The sequence below is a fragment of the Diceros bicornis genome, chromosome 11 (genome assembly GCF_020826845.1).
Source record: "Diceros bicornis minor isolate mBicDic1 chromosome 11, mDicBic1.mat.cur, whole genome shotgun sequence".
Classification (NCBI taxonomy): Eukaryota; Metazoa; Chordata; class Mammalia; order Perissodactyla; family Rhinocerotidae; genus Diceros; species Diceros bicornis.
The window spans coordinates 55,379,198-55,394,107 of NC_080750.1; the positions used below are offsets into that span (position 1 = coordinate 55,379,198).

General features: G+C 36.4%; 1 protein-coding gene across 1 annotated transcript in view; it reads right to left on the reverse strand.

Moving 5' to 3' along the window:
* The window catches only part of LOC131411457 (probable ATP-dependent RNA helicase DDX60-like), an 83,786-nt gene extending 75,760 nt beyond the window's left edge, over positions 1 to 8,026 (reverse strand). The window contains exons 1-5 of the mRNA XM_058550322.1: positions 7,678 to 8,026; positions 5,227 to 5,336; positions 4,999 to 5,068; positions 4,266 to 4,455; positions 297 to 638 (exon numbers count right to left, since the gene is read on the reverse strand). Of these exons, the coding sequence (XP_058406305.1) occupies positions 297 to 638; positions 4,266 to 4,455; positions 4,999 to 5,068; positions 5,227 to 5,230 (606 nt within the window). The 5' untranslated portion in view covers positions 5,231 to 5,336; positions 7,678 to 8,026. The remainder of the gene's footprint in view (positions 1 to 296; positions 639 to 4,265; positions 4,456 to 4,998; positions 5,069 to 5,226; positions 5,337 to 7,677) is intronic.
* Between the last annotated feature and the right edge of the window lie 6,884 nt (positions 8,027 to 14,910).

Sequence of the window (14,910 nt, forward strand, 5' to 3'; positions counted from 1 at the left end):
ACAGATGAGGTGATAATGCCATAAATAGATATGAATAGATGAATAGATATAATAATATCACATATCTCATAGGATGATTCTGAGAATTAAAAGAGATAATTCATGGAAAGGAACTAGCATCAGTGATTAATAAACACCTGTCATTATTATTTTTACCACTACTAAGTGTATTACCTCTTCTGAGCCTAACTATAGTAAGTTCCATAGAAAAGATGGAAAGAATATTGAGGTAAGTCATTTTGAGAATTAAAATAAAAAATCAGGACAAAACAATGAGAATTATTAATGTAAATTACCTCCTTAGAAAACTGTTTGTTTCTGCCTGTGCTTTGCATAACATATGCATGAAGTCTGAGAATATCAGATTCTTGCCCTGAGGAAAGCACAACATTGACTCCCATTTCCCAGGAGTGTATGATTAAGAAGTTAAAAAGGGACGTTTGTTGATCATTCAGGCCTTCCTCTGAAACTATCAGAAAATATGGATAACGCTCTTCCAAGAATAATTTCCAGTCTAGTGATAAGCATCTGGAAAACTCTGTTTGAACATCAATGCTAGTATTGTGTTGAAGATGGAGAATTAAAGCAGTTCTCAACGAAAGAAGTTCAGGAAAATCAAAATATGCACATTCAGCCTCCTGTGGTGAGAAAAAAAAATACGTTATTTTGAAATCTTCATTTAGTGGTTGTTAATTTTGTTAGAGAACAAAGGGATATAGTGTAGCCCAGCGATATAGTGCATATAGTGTAGGGGATATAGGGATATAGTGTAGGGATATAGTGTAGCCCAGTGTAGCCCAATTGTTTTGTTCTGAATCATAGTCAAGGACTAGGCCCTTAATCCTTGACTATCATTTCACAAGTGTATGCCATAGGTCAAAATTTGGATTTAAATAAATTTGTCTTCTATATTTAAGCAGGCAAACACTACTGAGAGTACCTATCAATTTCATTTCTCACCTTCCAATTCTTTTACTCTCCAAGTTCAAAAGGGGATCAAAGTTGCAAGCAGATGGATATATTTTATCCAAATTGGGAAGCTGATGTGGATCACTACTGATAGACAAAATGTAATGTTTCAAGTAATGTGTCTCCTCCTTAAACAACACAAGTCTTTAATCAGCATCAAAATTTCTATTTTTAAGTGAATTAGTCTAGATTGTCAATTACAAAAGAACCCTGACTTTTTTGTATACATCAATTAGAACACTGCTTATACCCTTAATAACGTTATAAAAAAACAATCAAAAAAAAAGACCCTATAAATAAAGATTGAACAGGTATACACCAGATTTCTTAAAAGTAAAACAACTGCTTCTGGGGGGTAGGATAGGGGAAATTCTGTATTTGGATTGAGATTTGTTACAATTGGAATCCATTCAAATTGTCATTTTTAAAAGCCAAATATATTACCTTGTTGGGAATATTTAACATAAAGCAAATAGCAAGAAGCATAGTGCCTCCATTGGATTTGCCATTCTACTGGGCTGTAAATAAAATCCCTGATTAGTTTTGAAGTCTGAAGTGCTTCCTTGAATTTAAGGATAGGAATCTAGAGAGTAAAAAGGCTGTTGATAAAATTTCCCCTCCTTCCTCATGTTCCTCAATGTCCTTAAAATAAACATTCATCATCACAAATAAAAATTAATTTTAGCTATCAACCACTTTTACTTAATGACATTTCCAGAACAATATATCTAAGAACAGCAGAATATATATTCTTTTCAAGAACACATGGTACATTCATCAAAATAGGCCATATATTGGGCCATAAAACAATCCCAATATTTTTAAATAACTCAAATTAGACAGAAATATTTTCTCTGACCACAATGGAATTACATTAGATGTCAGAATGATAACATATCTAGAAGAAAACAAGTATTTATACATTAAAATAACACTTCTAACAAATTCACTGTCAAGAAAGAATCACATGAGATATTACAAAATATTTCTAATTAAATGGTAAAGAAAAAACCAATAGATGCAAATTTGTGGTGTGCAGCTAAAGTAATGCTTAGCAGGAAATTTTAAATGTTCATAATAGAAAAAAAGAAAGGTTTTGACTAAAGCTTCCAATTTAAGAAGCGAGGGGGAAAAAAGAGTAAAAAGAAAAAAAACTCCAAGAGAAAGAAATAATAAAGATAAGAGTAGAAATCAATAAAATAAAATAAAAAAACAGACAAACAATGGAGAAAACAGCAAAGCCAAAGCTGGGTCTTTGCAGACATCAACAGAATTGATAAACTTCTAAGAAGATTAATCAAGAAGATAAGAGAGAAGACACAAATCAGCAATACAAAGACTGAAAAATGGAATATTACTAAAAGTCTTCAGACATTTAAAGGAAAATATGAGAATATTGTAAACAATTTTATGCCAAAATATTAGACAATTTAGATAAGATGAACAAATTCCTTTATACATACAATTTACAAAATATGAAGACTCAATATTGTCAAGACATCAGTTCTTCTCAATTTGATATTTAGATTCAAAATTATCCCAATCAAAACCCCAGCAAATTATTTTGTAGATATCAATTGATTCTAAAGTTTATATGGAGAGGCAAAAGACCCAGAGAACCAACACAATATTGATGGAGAAGAACAAAATTGGAGAACTGACACTAGCTGACTTCAAGAAATACTATAAAACTACAGTAATCGCAACAGTGTGTTGCTGGAAAAGAATAGACAAATAGATTAACGGAACAGAACAGAAAGGCCAGAAATAGACCCCCATAAATACAGTCAGCTGATTTTTGACAAAAGAGCAAAGGCATTACAATGAAGCAAAGATAGTCTTTTCAACAAATGGCGCTGGAACAACTGGACATCCACATGCCAAAAGAAAAAAATCTCTAGACGCAGACCTTACACCCTTCACAAAAACTAACTCAAAATGGATCACAGACCTAAATGTAGAATGCAAAACTATAAAACTCCTAGAAGAGAACATGAGAGAACACCTAGATGAACTTGGGTATGGCAATGACTTTTGAGATACACCACCAAAGGCACAATCCATGAAATCATAATTGATCAGCTGGACTTCATTAAAATTAAAAACTTCTGCTCTGGGAAAGACAATGTCAAGGGAATGAGAGACAAGCCACAGAATGGGAGAAAATATCTGCAAAAGACACATCTGATAAAGAACTGTTATCCAAAATATACAGCGAACTCGTTTAAAACTCAATAATAAGAAACAAACAACTCAATAAAAGAAAATGAGCCAAAGACCTTAACAGATACCTCACCAAAAATGATATACAGATAGAAAATAAGTATATGAAAAGATGCTTCACATCTTATGTCAGCAGGGAACTGCAAAATAAAACAACAAGATACTGCTACACACCTATTAGAACGGTCAAAACAAAAAACACTGACAACACCAAAAGCTGGTGAAGACATGGAGCAACAGGAACTCTCTTTCCTGGCGGGAATGCAAAATGGTACAGCCACTTCAGAAGACAGTTTGGTGGTTTCTCACAAAACAAATATACTGTTGCCATACGATTCAGCAATCATGCTTCTTGGTATTTACCCAAAGGAGCTGAAAACTTATGTCCACACAAAAACCTGCACACAGATGTTTACAGCAGCTTTATTCATGATTGTCAAAACATGGAAGCAACCAAGATGTCCTTCAGTAGGTGAACAGATATATAAACTGTGGTACATTCAGACAATGGAATATTATTCAACACTAAAAGAAATGTGCTATCAAGCCATGAAAAGACATGGAGGAATCTTAAATGCTTATTACTGAGTGAAAGAGACCAGTCTGAAAAAGGTATATCCTGTATGACTCCAACTATATGACATTCTGGAAAAGGCAACACTACGGAGAAAGTAAAAAGATCAATAATTGCCAAAAGTGCAGGGGGTGGGGAGACATGAATGGGAAAAGAACAGAGGATTTTTAGGGCAGTGAAACTACTCTGTATGTATAATGGTGGATACATGTCATTACACATTTGTCCAAACCCACAGAATGTACAACACCAGAGTGAACCCAAATATAAACTATGGACTTTTGGTGATTATGATATGCCAACGTAGGTTCATCAATTGTAACAAATGTACCACTCTGGTGGGGGATGTTGATAATGGGTGAGGCTGTGCATGTGTATGGGCAGGGGATACATGGGAAATCTCTGTACCTTCCTCTTAAGTTTGATGTGAACCTAAAACTTCTCTAAAAAAAAGTGAAGTCTTAACTAATAAAAAATGACATCTACCATCATGTATTACCTTGAAGAAAACTACGGCAAATTGTCCTCCATTACTCATAAGATCCACAAGATAGCATTCAACCAGGTAGAAGAGGTGGAGATTCTGTCCCTGCTTGAATGATTTCTCACATAGGCATGTGACAAGCAAGGAATCGCCATCAATCACAAAAAAATTAGATTCAACAAAATCATTTAATAAACTGGAATATCTAAAATTAAAAACAGTTAAAATAAAGATTACAGATTACACAGTTTCCATGAGACATTGTTGCTATTGCTGTTGTGGTGGTGGTTGTTATCATCAACAGCTACTATTTACCGAGTACTTATTTCATGCCAGGCAATTTGCTATGCCTTTTAAATATAATCTCATTTTGCCATTACTGCTGTCCTTCATAAGGAGATAAGACAATTACTATTTTATAATAAGGAAAATTAGGCTCAAAGAGGCAAAGCCATTTATTCAGTGCTAAATGACAGAGCCAGGATTTGAACAGGAGAACATTTGATCCTAAAGGCTGTTATTCCATGAGATACATCTCCCTGCTCCATAAACCTGATTGATTTAAGAAATAGTCTGGTCAGTGACAGCTATTGACAACTATAGGGAAAAGAATGCTTTCCCACCATCACTAAGCTGCTCCAAATAACTATGTTGAACGATCACTTGTATGTATATCAGTTTATAGATTTGTGGGTACACAGAGCATAAAATTTCACAGCTCTTTATGTTTTATTTCAATGGTACTTACCTGGCTTTTGGCATTTCACTCAAAATTAACGTTGTCATTTTCCTGAAAAATACTACATGATCTTCTAATCCTAAAAAAAAAAAATGGATTGTTTTGAACTATCGGTACTTTTTTAATAGACATATAATTTAGTTATTATTAGGGAAAGGAGAGATGACAATCCAATTAACTTTTAATACTACTGATAAAAGATTTTATAAAGTATAAACATCAAAGATTGACAATTACCCATTGTTGCTGCTACTTGAGTCGTAGAACAGAACTACAATTATTAAATAGGGCTAATGTCTTTTATTTTGACACCTCTAAGATGGATATATTTGATGCAAATGGCACCCCTGGAATAAAAGAAGAAAAATAATAAATGCATTTATTCCTACAACAAAGAGAATGAACAAAAAGAGGTATGGTAACAACCTTCACAGAGCAAACAATCTAGTGGACAAGGCAGATGTTAATCAAATAATTATACAAAAAATTTTAAATAAAAAACGTGACATGAGGCACAGAGATCAATTCTTTAGTTCCCTAAAGAATTAACGCTTGAGCTGAGGTCTGAAGAATCAGTACTCCCTTATAGTTCATTTGTCCAAAAAAGGCAGTAAAAAGTATTCCTGGCAAAGACAACAGCGTGGGCAAAGGCCCTGCGACAGGGGACAGTGTGGAAAGTACTAGATTCAGAAAAGTAGTGTGGCTGAAGCAGAGAGAGTGAGGAGTAAGGTTGTATCAGATAAGGTTAGAGAAATAAGAGGCTATGCAGCTTCTTTTAAGGATTGTTACGGTGTTTTGTCTTCCTCCTAAGAGCAAAGATAAGCCATTGATGGGTTTTAAGCTGGTTGTAACTTGATTATACTTGCATTTGGAAAACATTACTCTGGCTTCCATTTGGAGAATAGATCAGATGGGGATGAGTGTAGAGGAAGCTGCTGAAATAGTCCTGGGGAAAGATAATGGTGGTTTGAGTTAATATGATGATATATCTACTTTTTACCAAGTATCATACTTGTTGCAAAATAAGCAAAAATGCACAGGCTTTACAGAGAAGCAAATCAACCACTACAGTCTAATACACTGAACACTGACAGGATTAGCACAAAAAGCTATGGGAGCATTGAGCAGGAGTGCCATCATCAGACTAGAAGCATCAGTGAGCAGGTTCCAGACTTTGATGTTTAAAGGAAAAGTTGGAATGATGATGAAGAGCTGCAGGGAAGTTTTCGGGAAGGTAGGGGGAATTAGAGAATAGCATAAAGCAGGAAGTTTTTGCCTCTTACTCCACAGCAACTCTTGGTACTTTGCTAGCCCCAAAACCAACTGAGTTTTTTTTACCATGGTATATCAAGTGACTATACAATCAGAGATGCCTTTCAGGAGCTGAATGTCCTCAGACCTTTCAAATCACAAAGTCATGCAGGCACAACAATATCGATTGAATGATGGAAATGATACATTAAAGATCATGGCCAAACAGACCTGGTGGGCATAAGTGGGTTACACAACAGGAACCACTTGTCACGTACCTCTGTTGTTCTGATGCCTCTCTCTCAGCTCACACCTCTGGCCTCATATGGAGTCCCCTACATCTAGCTGATAAGAGAAGCGGAAAAGTCTGGGCCTGCTTCTTGGTTTGTCAGCTCAATATGTTATGGTAGACCAAAATAAACTGTTGTATGACCAGCCCAAATAGGGGTAACCCTGACAGACAATGGTGAGGGGAAACGCTCCAATGAGAGGGCTCTGGCAGTACTTCTGGTCATCAACTGGATGTGTGGAAAGAAGTGGTTGGATGTAAATATATACACAGACACTTGAGCAGCAGCAAATAACTTGGCTGGTTGGTTAGGGGCCTGGAGGAAGCAAGGTTGAAAAATTGGAGACAAAAGTGTCTGGGGGAGACGTTTGTGGCTCAACCTATGAGAGTGGGCACAAACTATGCAGATCTCGTACCTCAAGTCCACATCAATAGGAGATCATCCATTACTTGGGAGCCTAAAGAACCAGGTGGACAGAATGATACATCCAGTAGATACCAGCCAATCTCTGTCTTCTGCCTCCTAGAGCTTGTAAAATGGGCCATGAAACAGAGGAGTCATGGTGGCAATGATGGAGGCTATGCAGGTGCCCGACAGCCTGGGCACCCTTCCACAAAGCTGATTTAGCTACTCCCATTGCCAAATATCAGATCCATGACCTGAATATCAGCAGCAGAGACCTATGCAGAGCCATTGATATGGTACTACCCTTCAGGGAGACCAATCAGCCATTTGGTGACAAGTTGATTCCATCAAACCCCTTCCATGCTGAAGAAGGCAGCAATTGATCCTTATTGGGATTGATACATACTCTGGATATGGGCTTGCCTTCCCAGACAAAAAGCATGGGGAACTAATTACCCATAGTTTCACACTCAAAGCATCACTGATGGGATTCCACGTATACAATGTGGAATCACATTGTGAGATGCATATTCTACATTGGCTTCTAAAGTTTCCCAGCAGGTTTAAGCATTAGTGACCCACTGTGAAACTTGCTGCATGACCAAACTGTTATTGGCTGCCTTCCCTTTCCTATTTCTCCATCTGTTTACCAGCGACTCCTGGTAAGTTCTTGACTCCCAAAATAAGCGCTTGACCACTCCTGATCACTCCTAAAAGAAACTATTTGCATCCAAACTCTCACCTTGGGATCTGCTCCTGGGAGAACTTGTTTCCTCACTTCTCACTTAGCACTAGCCACACTGTTCTCCCTCGAGTTCTTCAAACTGCACCAAGCTCTTCCCCACCTCAGGACACTAATGTTTAAGGGACAAGTGGTGGTGGATGCGTCATTGAAAACAGAACAGGAAACAGAAAACTAAGCCCAAGTGTATCACAGAATGGAAAGAGTTTCCAAAAAGGATAGTGGCAAACATCGCTAAGAAATAAAATAGGATTAGGACTCAAAACTGCCTCAGGATTGGTAAGTAAGAAGGAATTTATATCCAAAGCAAGTATACTCTCTGTGAAATGGAGGGAACAGAAAGCAGAACGTATTTATTCAATAACTATTTATTGAGCATGTGCTGTGTGCCAGGCACTGTGATTGGTGATAGGGATACAGTGCCACAGGAAACAAAGTAGTCTCTGTACTCAGGGAGTGGAAAAAAATAAACAAAAATTTATATATTTAAAAACTGTAATAGGTGCCAGGAAAAAAATAAGACAGCTATAAAGAATTAGACGGATTGTTAGAAAAGATACTTGCATGGAAGTGACATTTAACGAGACCTGAAGGAGAACACAGAGCAGCCACGAAAAGAGCCATGGAAAGAGCATTTCAGGAAGAAACTCAGAGTGCAGAGCACCTAAGTAGGCAAAAGTTTTGCCATCCTCTAGGAAATGACAGAAGTCTGCTGTAACTGGAGCGGGAGAACCAGCAGGTGACAGGAGGTGACGTTGGAGAGTTAGGCCAGGGATGACTCATCAGGACAGGATAGGGAGCAGGAATTTCAGTCTAAGTATAATCAGAGTTCACTGCATGGTGAACAGGGGAGTGACATGATCTGATTTACATTTTCAAAAGATGACATTGGCTGTGCTTTGCAGGATGGCAGTATGGAGGACAAAACTGACAGTAAAAGAGAGACATTTTGAGGAGAAAGTAAAAGAGAGAACGCAGAGATGGTAAACATAATCTACTTTTTCATGAAGTTTGTTCCTTTAGTAAAGTATATAAATACAAACGTAGCTAGAGAAGAGTATAAAATCCATGCAGGTCTTTTTAAGATGGAAAAGACTTGAGCATGTTTTAGGCTTGGGAATCTGTGGAGAGACTGAAGACCCAGGGGAGAAAGGATAACAGACGAGGATTTTTAGTTCAAGATGGTGGGATGAAGGACACCTCTGCCTCCCTTTCCTCCCAAGATTTTATTGAAATTTCAGCAAATGTACTCATATGTTTAATATCATCTGCTCATAACCGTATAGGAAAATAAAAAGGAATTCCTGGACTATAGAAATAAAATTGGATAAAATTGGTGGAGAAATGGGAGAAGAGAAAATTATAGCCCTATAGTTCCCACAAGTGGCCATGCCCACTCCCAAAGGGACGTTTTAGAAATTTTTGCAGGTGATGCTGGAATTTATGGTGGGACACAGAAATAGTACATGTCTTGCAAGTCACAGATAGTTCCAACTGTGAAGAATTTCCCTGCATTTTGCACAAATTTTGAAGGTCTTACTGGACATTCATGTAGGTGACAAATAAATTGGCAATTTTCTAAGCCTAGAATTAAACCCTATTTTACTTATAGACACAAAGTCTGTTTAAACAATTTTGGTATAATGGAGTTTATACAATCTTGTGTACATCAAAGAAGATTATTCTTTGTTTTATTTGGAATTTAACCCAAGAGTTGTTCACCATTTCAAAATATTATGACATCTACTATAAAGTTACTCATGGTATCTAAAACACCAATATAGTTCATTTGTAGCTGTTAAATTCACTATGATTCTAATATAAGTGAAGTGTATGACTACATCATTATTTCTTCTTGATTAGTCATGGTCAAAGATATCCATTATAGAAATTTATATAAATTATTTTTCAGATAATTCATTTCTGCTGATTTTTCAATTATGTGTGAGGGTCCTAAACACGTAATCTATGAGAGAGTGTCCCTAAAATATTCCACCCCAAGCACACACTTAAGAAGCCATAATTAGCCTTTACTTTTATTTAAGGGAGAGACGGGTGAGGGAAACCCAAATCAGCCTTTTCACTAACCACTGCATTTTTTATTTATAATATGAATGTAAAAGTAAGGCTCATCAGACAGAAAACAAACATCAAAAATGAAGAAAAGCAAAATAAATAAACAGACTAAAAAACACCTATCTCCTAAGAAAACAGAGATGATTTAGAGGCCAAAAGAGAACTTAAAATATTCCAACTAGTATTCTCATAGGGAATCAAAAAGATTTTGACTCTAAGAAACAGGAGTATGCTGCTATTAAAAGAAAAAATACAGGAACAACAAAGTGCTCTTGAAAATTAAAAGTTTGATTGCAGATAAAATATAAATTAGCTTGCTGAACAATAAAATAGAATCCCAAGTTAGTAAGCTAAGAGTCCAGAAATCTCCCGGAATACAGAGGAAAAGACAATGAGGTAGAAACAAGAGATGCATTAAGATACATGAAGAATAGATCAAAGTCTATAATCCACTTAACAGGAAATTCAGGAGGAAATAACTGGGATACCAGAATGAGTGGTAAAAGTAATCAAAAACATAATATGAGAAAATGTAATTTAAGAAGACTGACCCAGGGCTAAAGAAAGATATGAGTCCCTAGATTAAAAAGGTTCCTCAAAAACAAGGTGAGTTTGATGAAAAAGGAGAAACCTACAGCTAGACACGTTCTGGTAAAATTTCAGTGACCAAAGATAAAGAGAAAATCTAAAATCTGCCAAAGAGACATTTCAGCTATAAAAGAATGGAAATGAAAGCAGCAGTACAGTAAGGCAAATGAAAGCTTGAGCTCTGAACTCAAGCCAGGATGCCTGGATTGAATTCCTAATTCTCCAACTAATAAATTGTGTGACCTGAGCCAAGTTGCTTACTCTCTCTCTGCTTCAGTTCCCTCATCTGCAAATTTGGAATAATACTAGTATCCCAGAGTTATTGTCAAGATAAAGTGTGTCAATATGTAAATTGCTTAAAGAGTACCTGGACAGAGTTAGAACGGATTAAAGTAAGCTCTTTCATCATCATGATCAACACTGAATGCTCTGACACGTGACCAATGTCTTTAATGTTCTTTAATACTTCGAAAAGTCTAAATAAGCAAGTTCTAATGATATAGGATACATTTCCTACTGTTTGGGTCTAATTACAAAATTTGACTCCATAATGAAGAGTATGTCTATAGTTATAATGTTCTAAATGTTGTTTGTTGTTTTTTTTTAATCTTTAGTCTCAATATATAGACAAATAACAATGAAATTAATTTATTCAGAGAACACAATGTAAATATGTTAAACATTGACAGTACAAAAACATAACTAACCAATTTGGGAAATATAAAGAGAGAAGAATGGTGGAAAAAGGAGTAAATATGCTATTTCTATCATTTTTTATACAATGAGGCAGCATCCAAAGATGATGTTATAGACTGAATGTTTATGTCCCCCCCCAAAATTCCTATGTTGAAGCCCGAACCCCCAATATGATGATATTTGGAGATGGGGTTTACGGGAGATAGTAAGGGTTAGATGAGGTGATGAGGGTGGGGTCCTTATGACAGGATTAGTATCCTTATACGAAAAGACACCAGACAGCTCACTGTCTCTCTCTGCCATGTGAGGACACAGCAAGAAGGTGGCCATCTACAAGCCAGAAGGAAAATCCTCACCAGAAACCAAATCTGCTGGAACCTTGATCTCGGATTTCTTAAGCCGCCATAACTGTGAGATATACATTTCCGTTGTTCTAAGTTACACAGTCTATAATATTTTATTATGGCAGCTCTAGCAGACTAAGATGAATGATAAATCAAAAAAATAAAGATTTAAAGAATTCAACACTTCACATTTTTGATGCTATGCTGTGCTTTATGATGTATATTATACTATCTCACCATAGACTTTGGTTTTTTGTATTTCCTTTATTTATTTTATTGAGGTATCACTGGTTTATAACATTACATAAATTTCAGATATACATCATTATATTTTGACTTCTGTGTGAAGTCCTCCCAAAGACTATAATTTTGATTACTGTTATAATAAAGCCATGTATTTATTAAAGGACAGGGAAGCCAAAGTTATCATTTATGGTCTTCCTGATACTTTATTACTTTTGTAGCAAAAAAAGAGTTTCTGTTTACTCTTCTGTAAAATAGAACAATAAAACCTGATTCCCTAGCTCCTCTACTTCATCCTATGAAATGGTAAGAAGGCTTGGAATAATGCCATGTAAATATAAGGGACTAGGGAGTGTCATAATGTAAACATCACAGTTGGTCATAACTTCATTATCAATCCAACAAATATTTATGTAAGGCCCTGTGCGTGGTACCTGAATACTAGATAATATAAGAAGGCAAAAAAAAGGAATCAAACACTGATCTCATATATCTCATATTTCCCATACAAATTGTACCCCTGATTAAGCAAATACTATATGAGGGGAAGTTTGTCATTATAGAAGTAACCCAGTTCAAAAATATATATATATAATCAGGAAGCAACGAGGGATTTATATTATCCTCATTTTGAGAGGCCTAATGAATTAATGGATTTAGACATTGAGCATCAATAGATACTAACATCACAAAAATTGAGAGAGTAAAACATTATCCATCTCTGAATGGAACAAAACTCCATCTATAAGAGCTCTTGAAAAAAACGGCATCGTGCCTCTAATTACAAGAACTGAGAGGGAGAGAAAGAGAGGTAAAGAGAGGAGAGGAAATCTATAGACTAAAAAACATTTAAAAGACTTATCCAGGGCCGGCCCCATAGCTTAGCGGTTAAGAGCGAGCGCTCCGCTGCTGGCGGCCCGGTTCGGATCCCAGGCGCACACCGACGCACTGCTTCTCCTGCCATGCTGAGGCCGCGTCTCACATACAGCAACTAGAAGGATGTGCAACTATGACATACAACTATCTACTGGGGCTTTGGGGGAAAAAAATAAATAAATAAAAATTAAAAAAAAAAAAAAGACATCCACCAACTGCAGTGTGAGAACTTGATTTAGATTCCGATTGAAGTAAAAAGAAAAAAATGTTGTGGGCATTGAGTCAAAGACACCCATCCACCAAAATTCATGCTCCCCCTTCCATAGTTTAGAATTGTCACTGAGAAGTAGCTGTCTGGCCTTCACTAGATTTTTCTAGACCCTTTTGCATCTAGAGGTGGCCCTAAAATTAGTTCTTACCAGTGGAATGTGAGTGGAAGTTATGGCAGGATTTCTGATATGTAGGTACACCTACTCTATTGTTATTTCCCTTCTAAAAGGCTAAGTGCAGAGAATATTAAGAATCAAGGGGATGGTGGAACCACAATACAGAAGGAGTCAGGTTGCTGAATCACTATTAAGGGCTGCCCACTTACTAAGAAAATCTGCTTTGGACTCTTAGAAGAGCAAGATGTAAATTTCTACTGTGTTATGCCACTGAGATTTAGAGGTTCTAATTGTTACAGAAGTTAGTATTCCGTTAACTAGTACAGAAATTGGTAGAGCAGTAGAGCGCTGCCATTATACAATTGCACAATACTATAATTCTAATCTAAGAAGCCATAAATTGCAAGACGTACCATTATTTTATGTACCACTAAATTAATTTTAATACTGACAACTAAACAACAACGTACCATAGATTTGTATGTGTGTCCTCATTTCAGAGATGTTTCAAAGAGATGAAGACACGGATTACAAAATCACTGAAACATGGTATGTATCTGGGGCCTAGTGGACAAAGGTAACAGGCAGTGAGAAACCAGGCATCTCAGACTCAAAAGCTGGAAACCACATGATTCAAAGCAAAATATTTGCTAAAAACTATCTCCTGCAAAATTAGGAAGCTGATCACATGCCAACCAAGTCTGACGCTCTAGGAGAAGTGATTGGGAAAGTTTATCAGTGTCTGCTGCCTTTTATTTACTGTTTTTAGGGAGCTATTACCAAAGAAGAAAGGGAAAGAAAAATATCTTAGGAAAGAACTGGCTGATTTGAAAGCAGAGTTAGACGGAAGAGAGTCAAGAAATTTGGAGTCTCTCGAGGCAACTATTTCTGCATCCCAAATAAAAAGAAATAAGACTGGGGAAAAGAAAAAAACCTCACTCAACAAAGACCCATAAAGAGTTCTTAGTTAAACAAAAGGACTTAGCCTTACTACAGAGATCATATGAAGATGCTGTCTTCCCAGACAAAGACTACCATTTCAAATAAACTTAAGATATACTCCACTAATTTGAGAGAGGTGCATGGGAATTAAGGTCACAAATATAAGATCTCTGGATGTAGTTATGGGCAGAGAGAACTAACTAGAGCAAATGAAATCAGAAGCTGAATACTTTTCTTAGAGACTTGTATTCCCAAATAAACCATGAGCTGGCCTGAAAAAGGGTTATGACAGTAAAACAACCATCAGGCCTCCACACTCACAGGGCAGGAAGTGAGTGTGTATGCAGCAGCCAGGAAGAGACAGAATTCAACCCCCCATCAATGTAGCTGTGGAGGATAACTAACACAAATATAGTACTTAAAGTCATAAAGTTAACCAAGAAAAGAAATATATAACCCATATTGGAAGACAGAGTGGGTGGGTGTTTTTTCACAGCAGTCTGTCTCAAGTTGATAAGACAAGAAATAAAGTTATAAGTACCTCTTTACGGTAGCAATCTTCAGGAGAACTAAAACTTTGAGATTAAGTATAGGAGCAAAGCAGTGGAGAAGGGCATTTATTTTTCATTTTATGTCCTTCTCTTCTGCTTGAAATAAAACTAATCAGTTTTGATACAGCATACAAGGAGATATCATACAGCAATTACTGAGACTGATGTCTACCAATAAATTATTAAGTGAGAAAAGCTGTTGCACACCAGCATGGCAGCCAAATGTTTTTAAAGATCTAGAGAAGGACAGATGGAAGAAGATAGATGTATGGATGGATATTAGATACATAGATTGATAGACAATAGATAGATACATAGACAGACAGACAGATGGAAGCTATAGACACACAAACTTGTTTCTGAGTAGAATATCACGAAGGATACACATCAAAATATTCCCAATATCTTTTGGATATAAGAGGGGCAGGGACCTTGGAAGCTGAAACCCACCCTCAATTATTTTAGCACCCGCCTTCTTCTACTAAATTTCAAACGGCAAACCTCAGATTCATTGAATGATATGCGACTGCT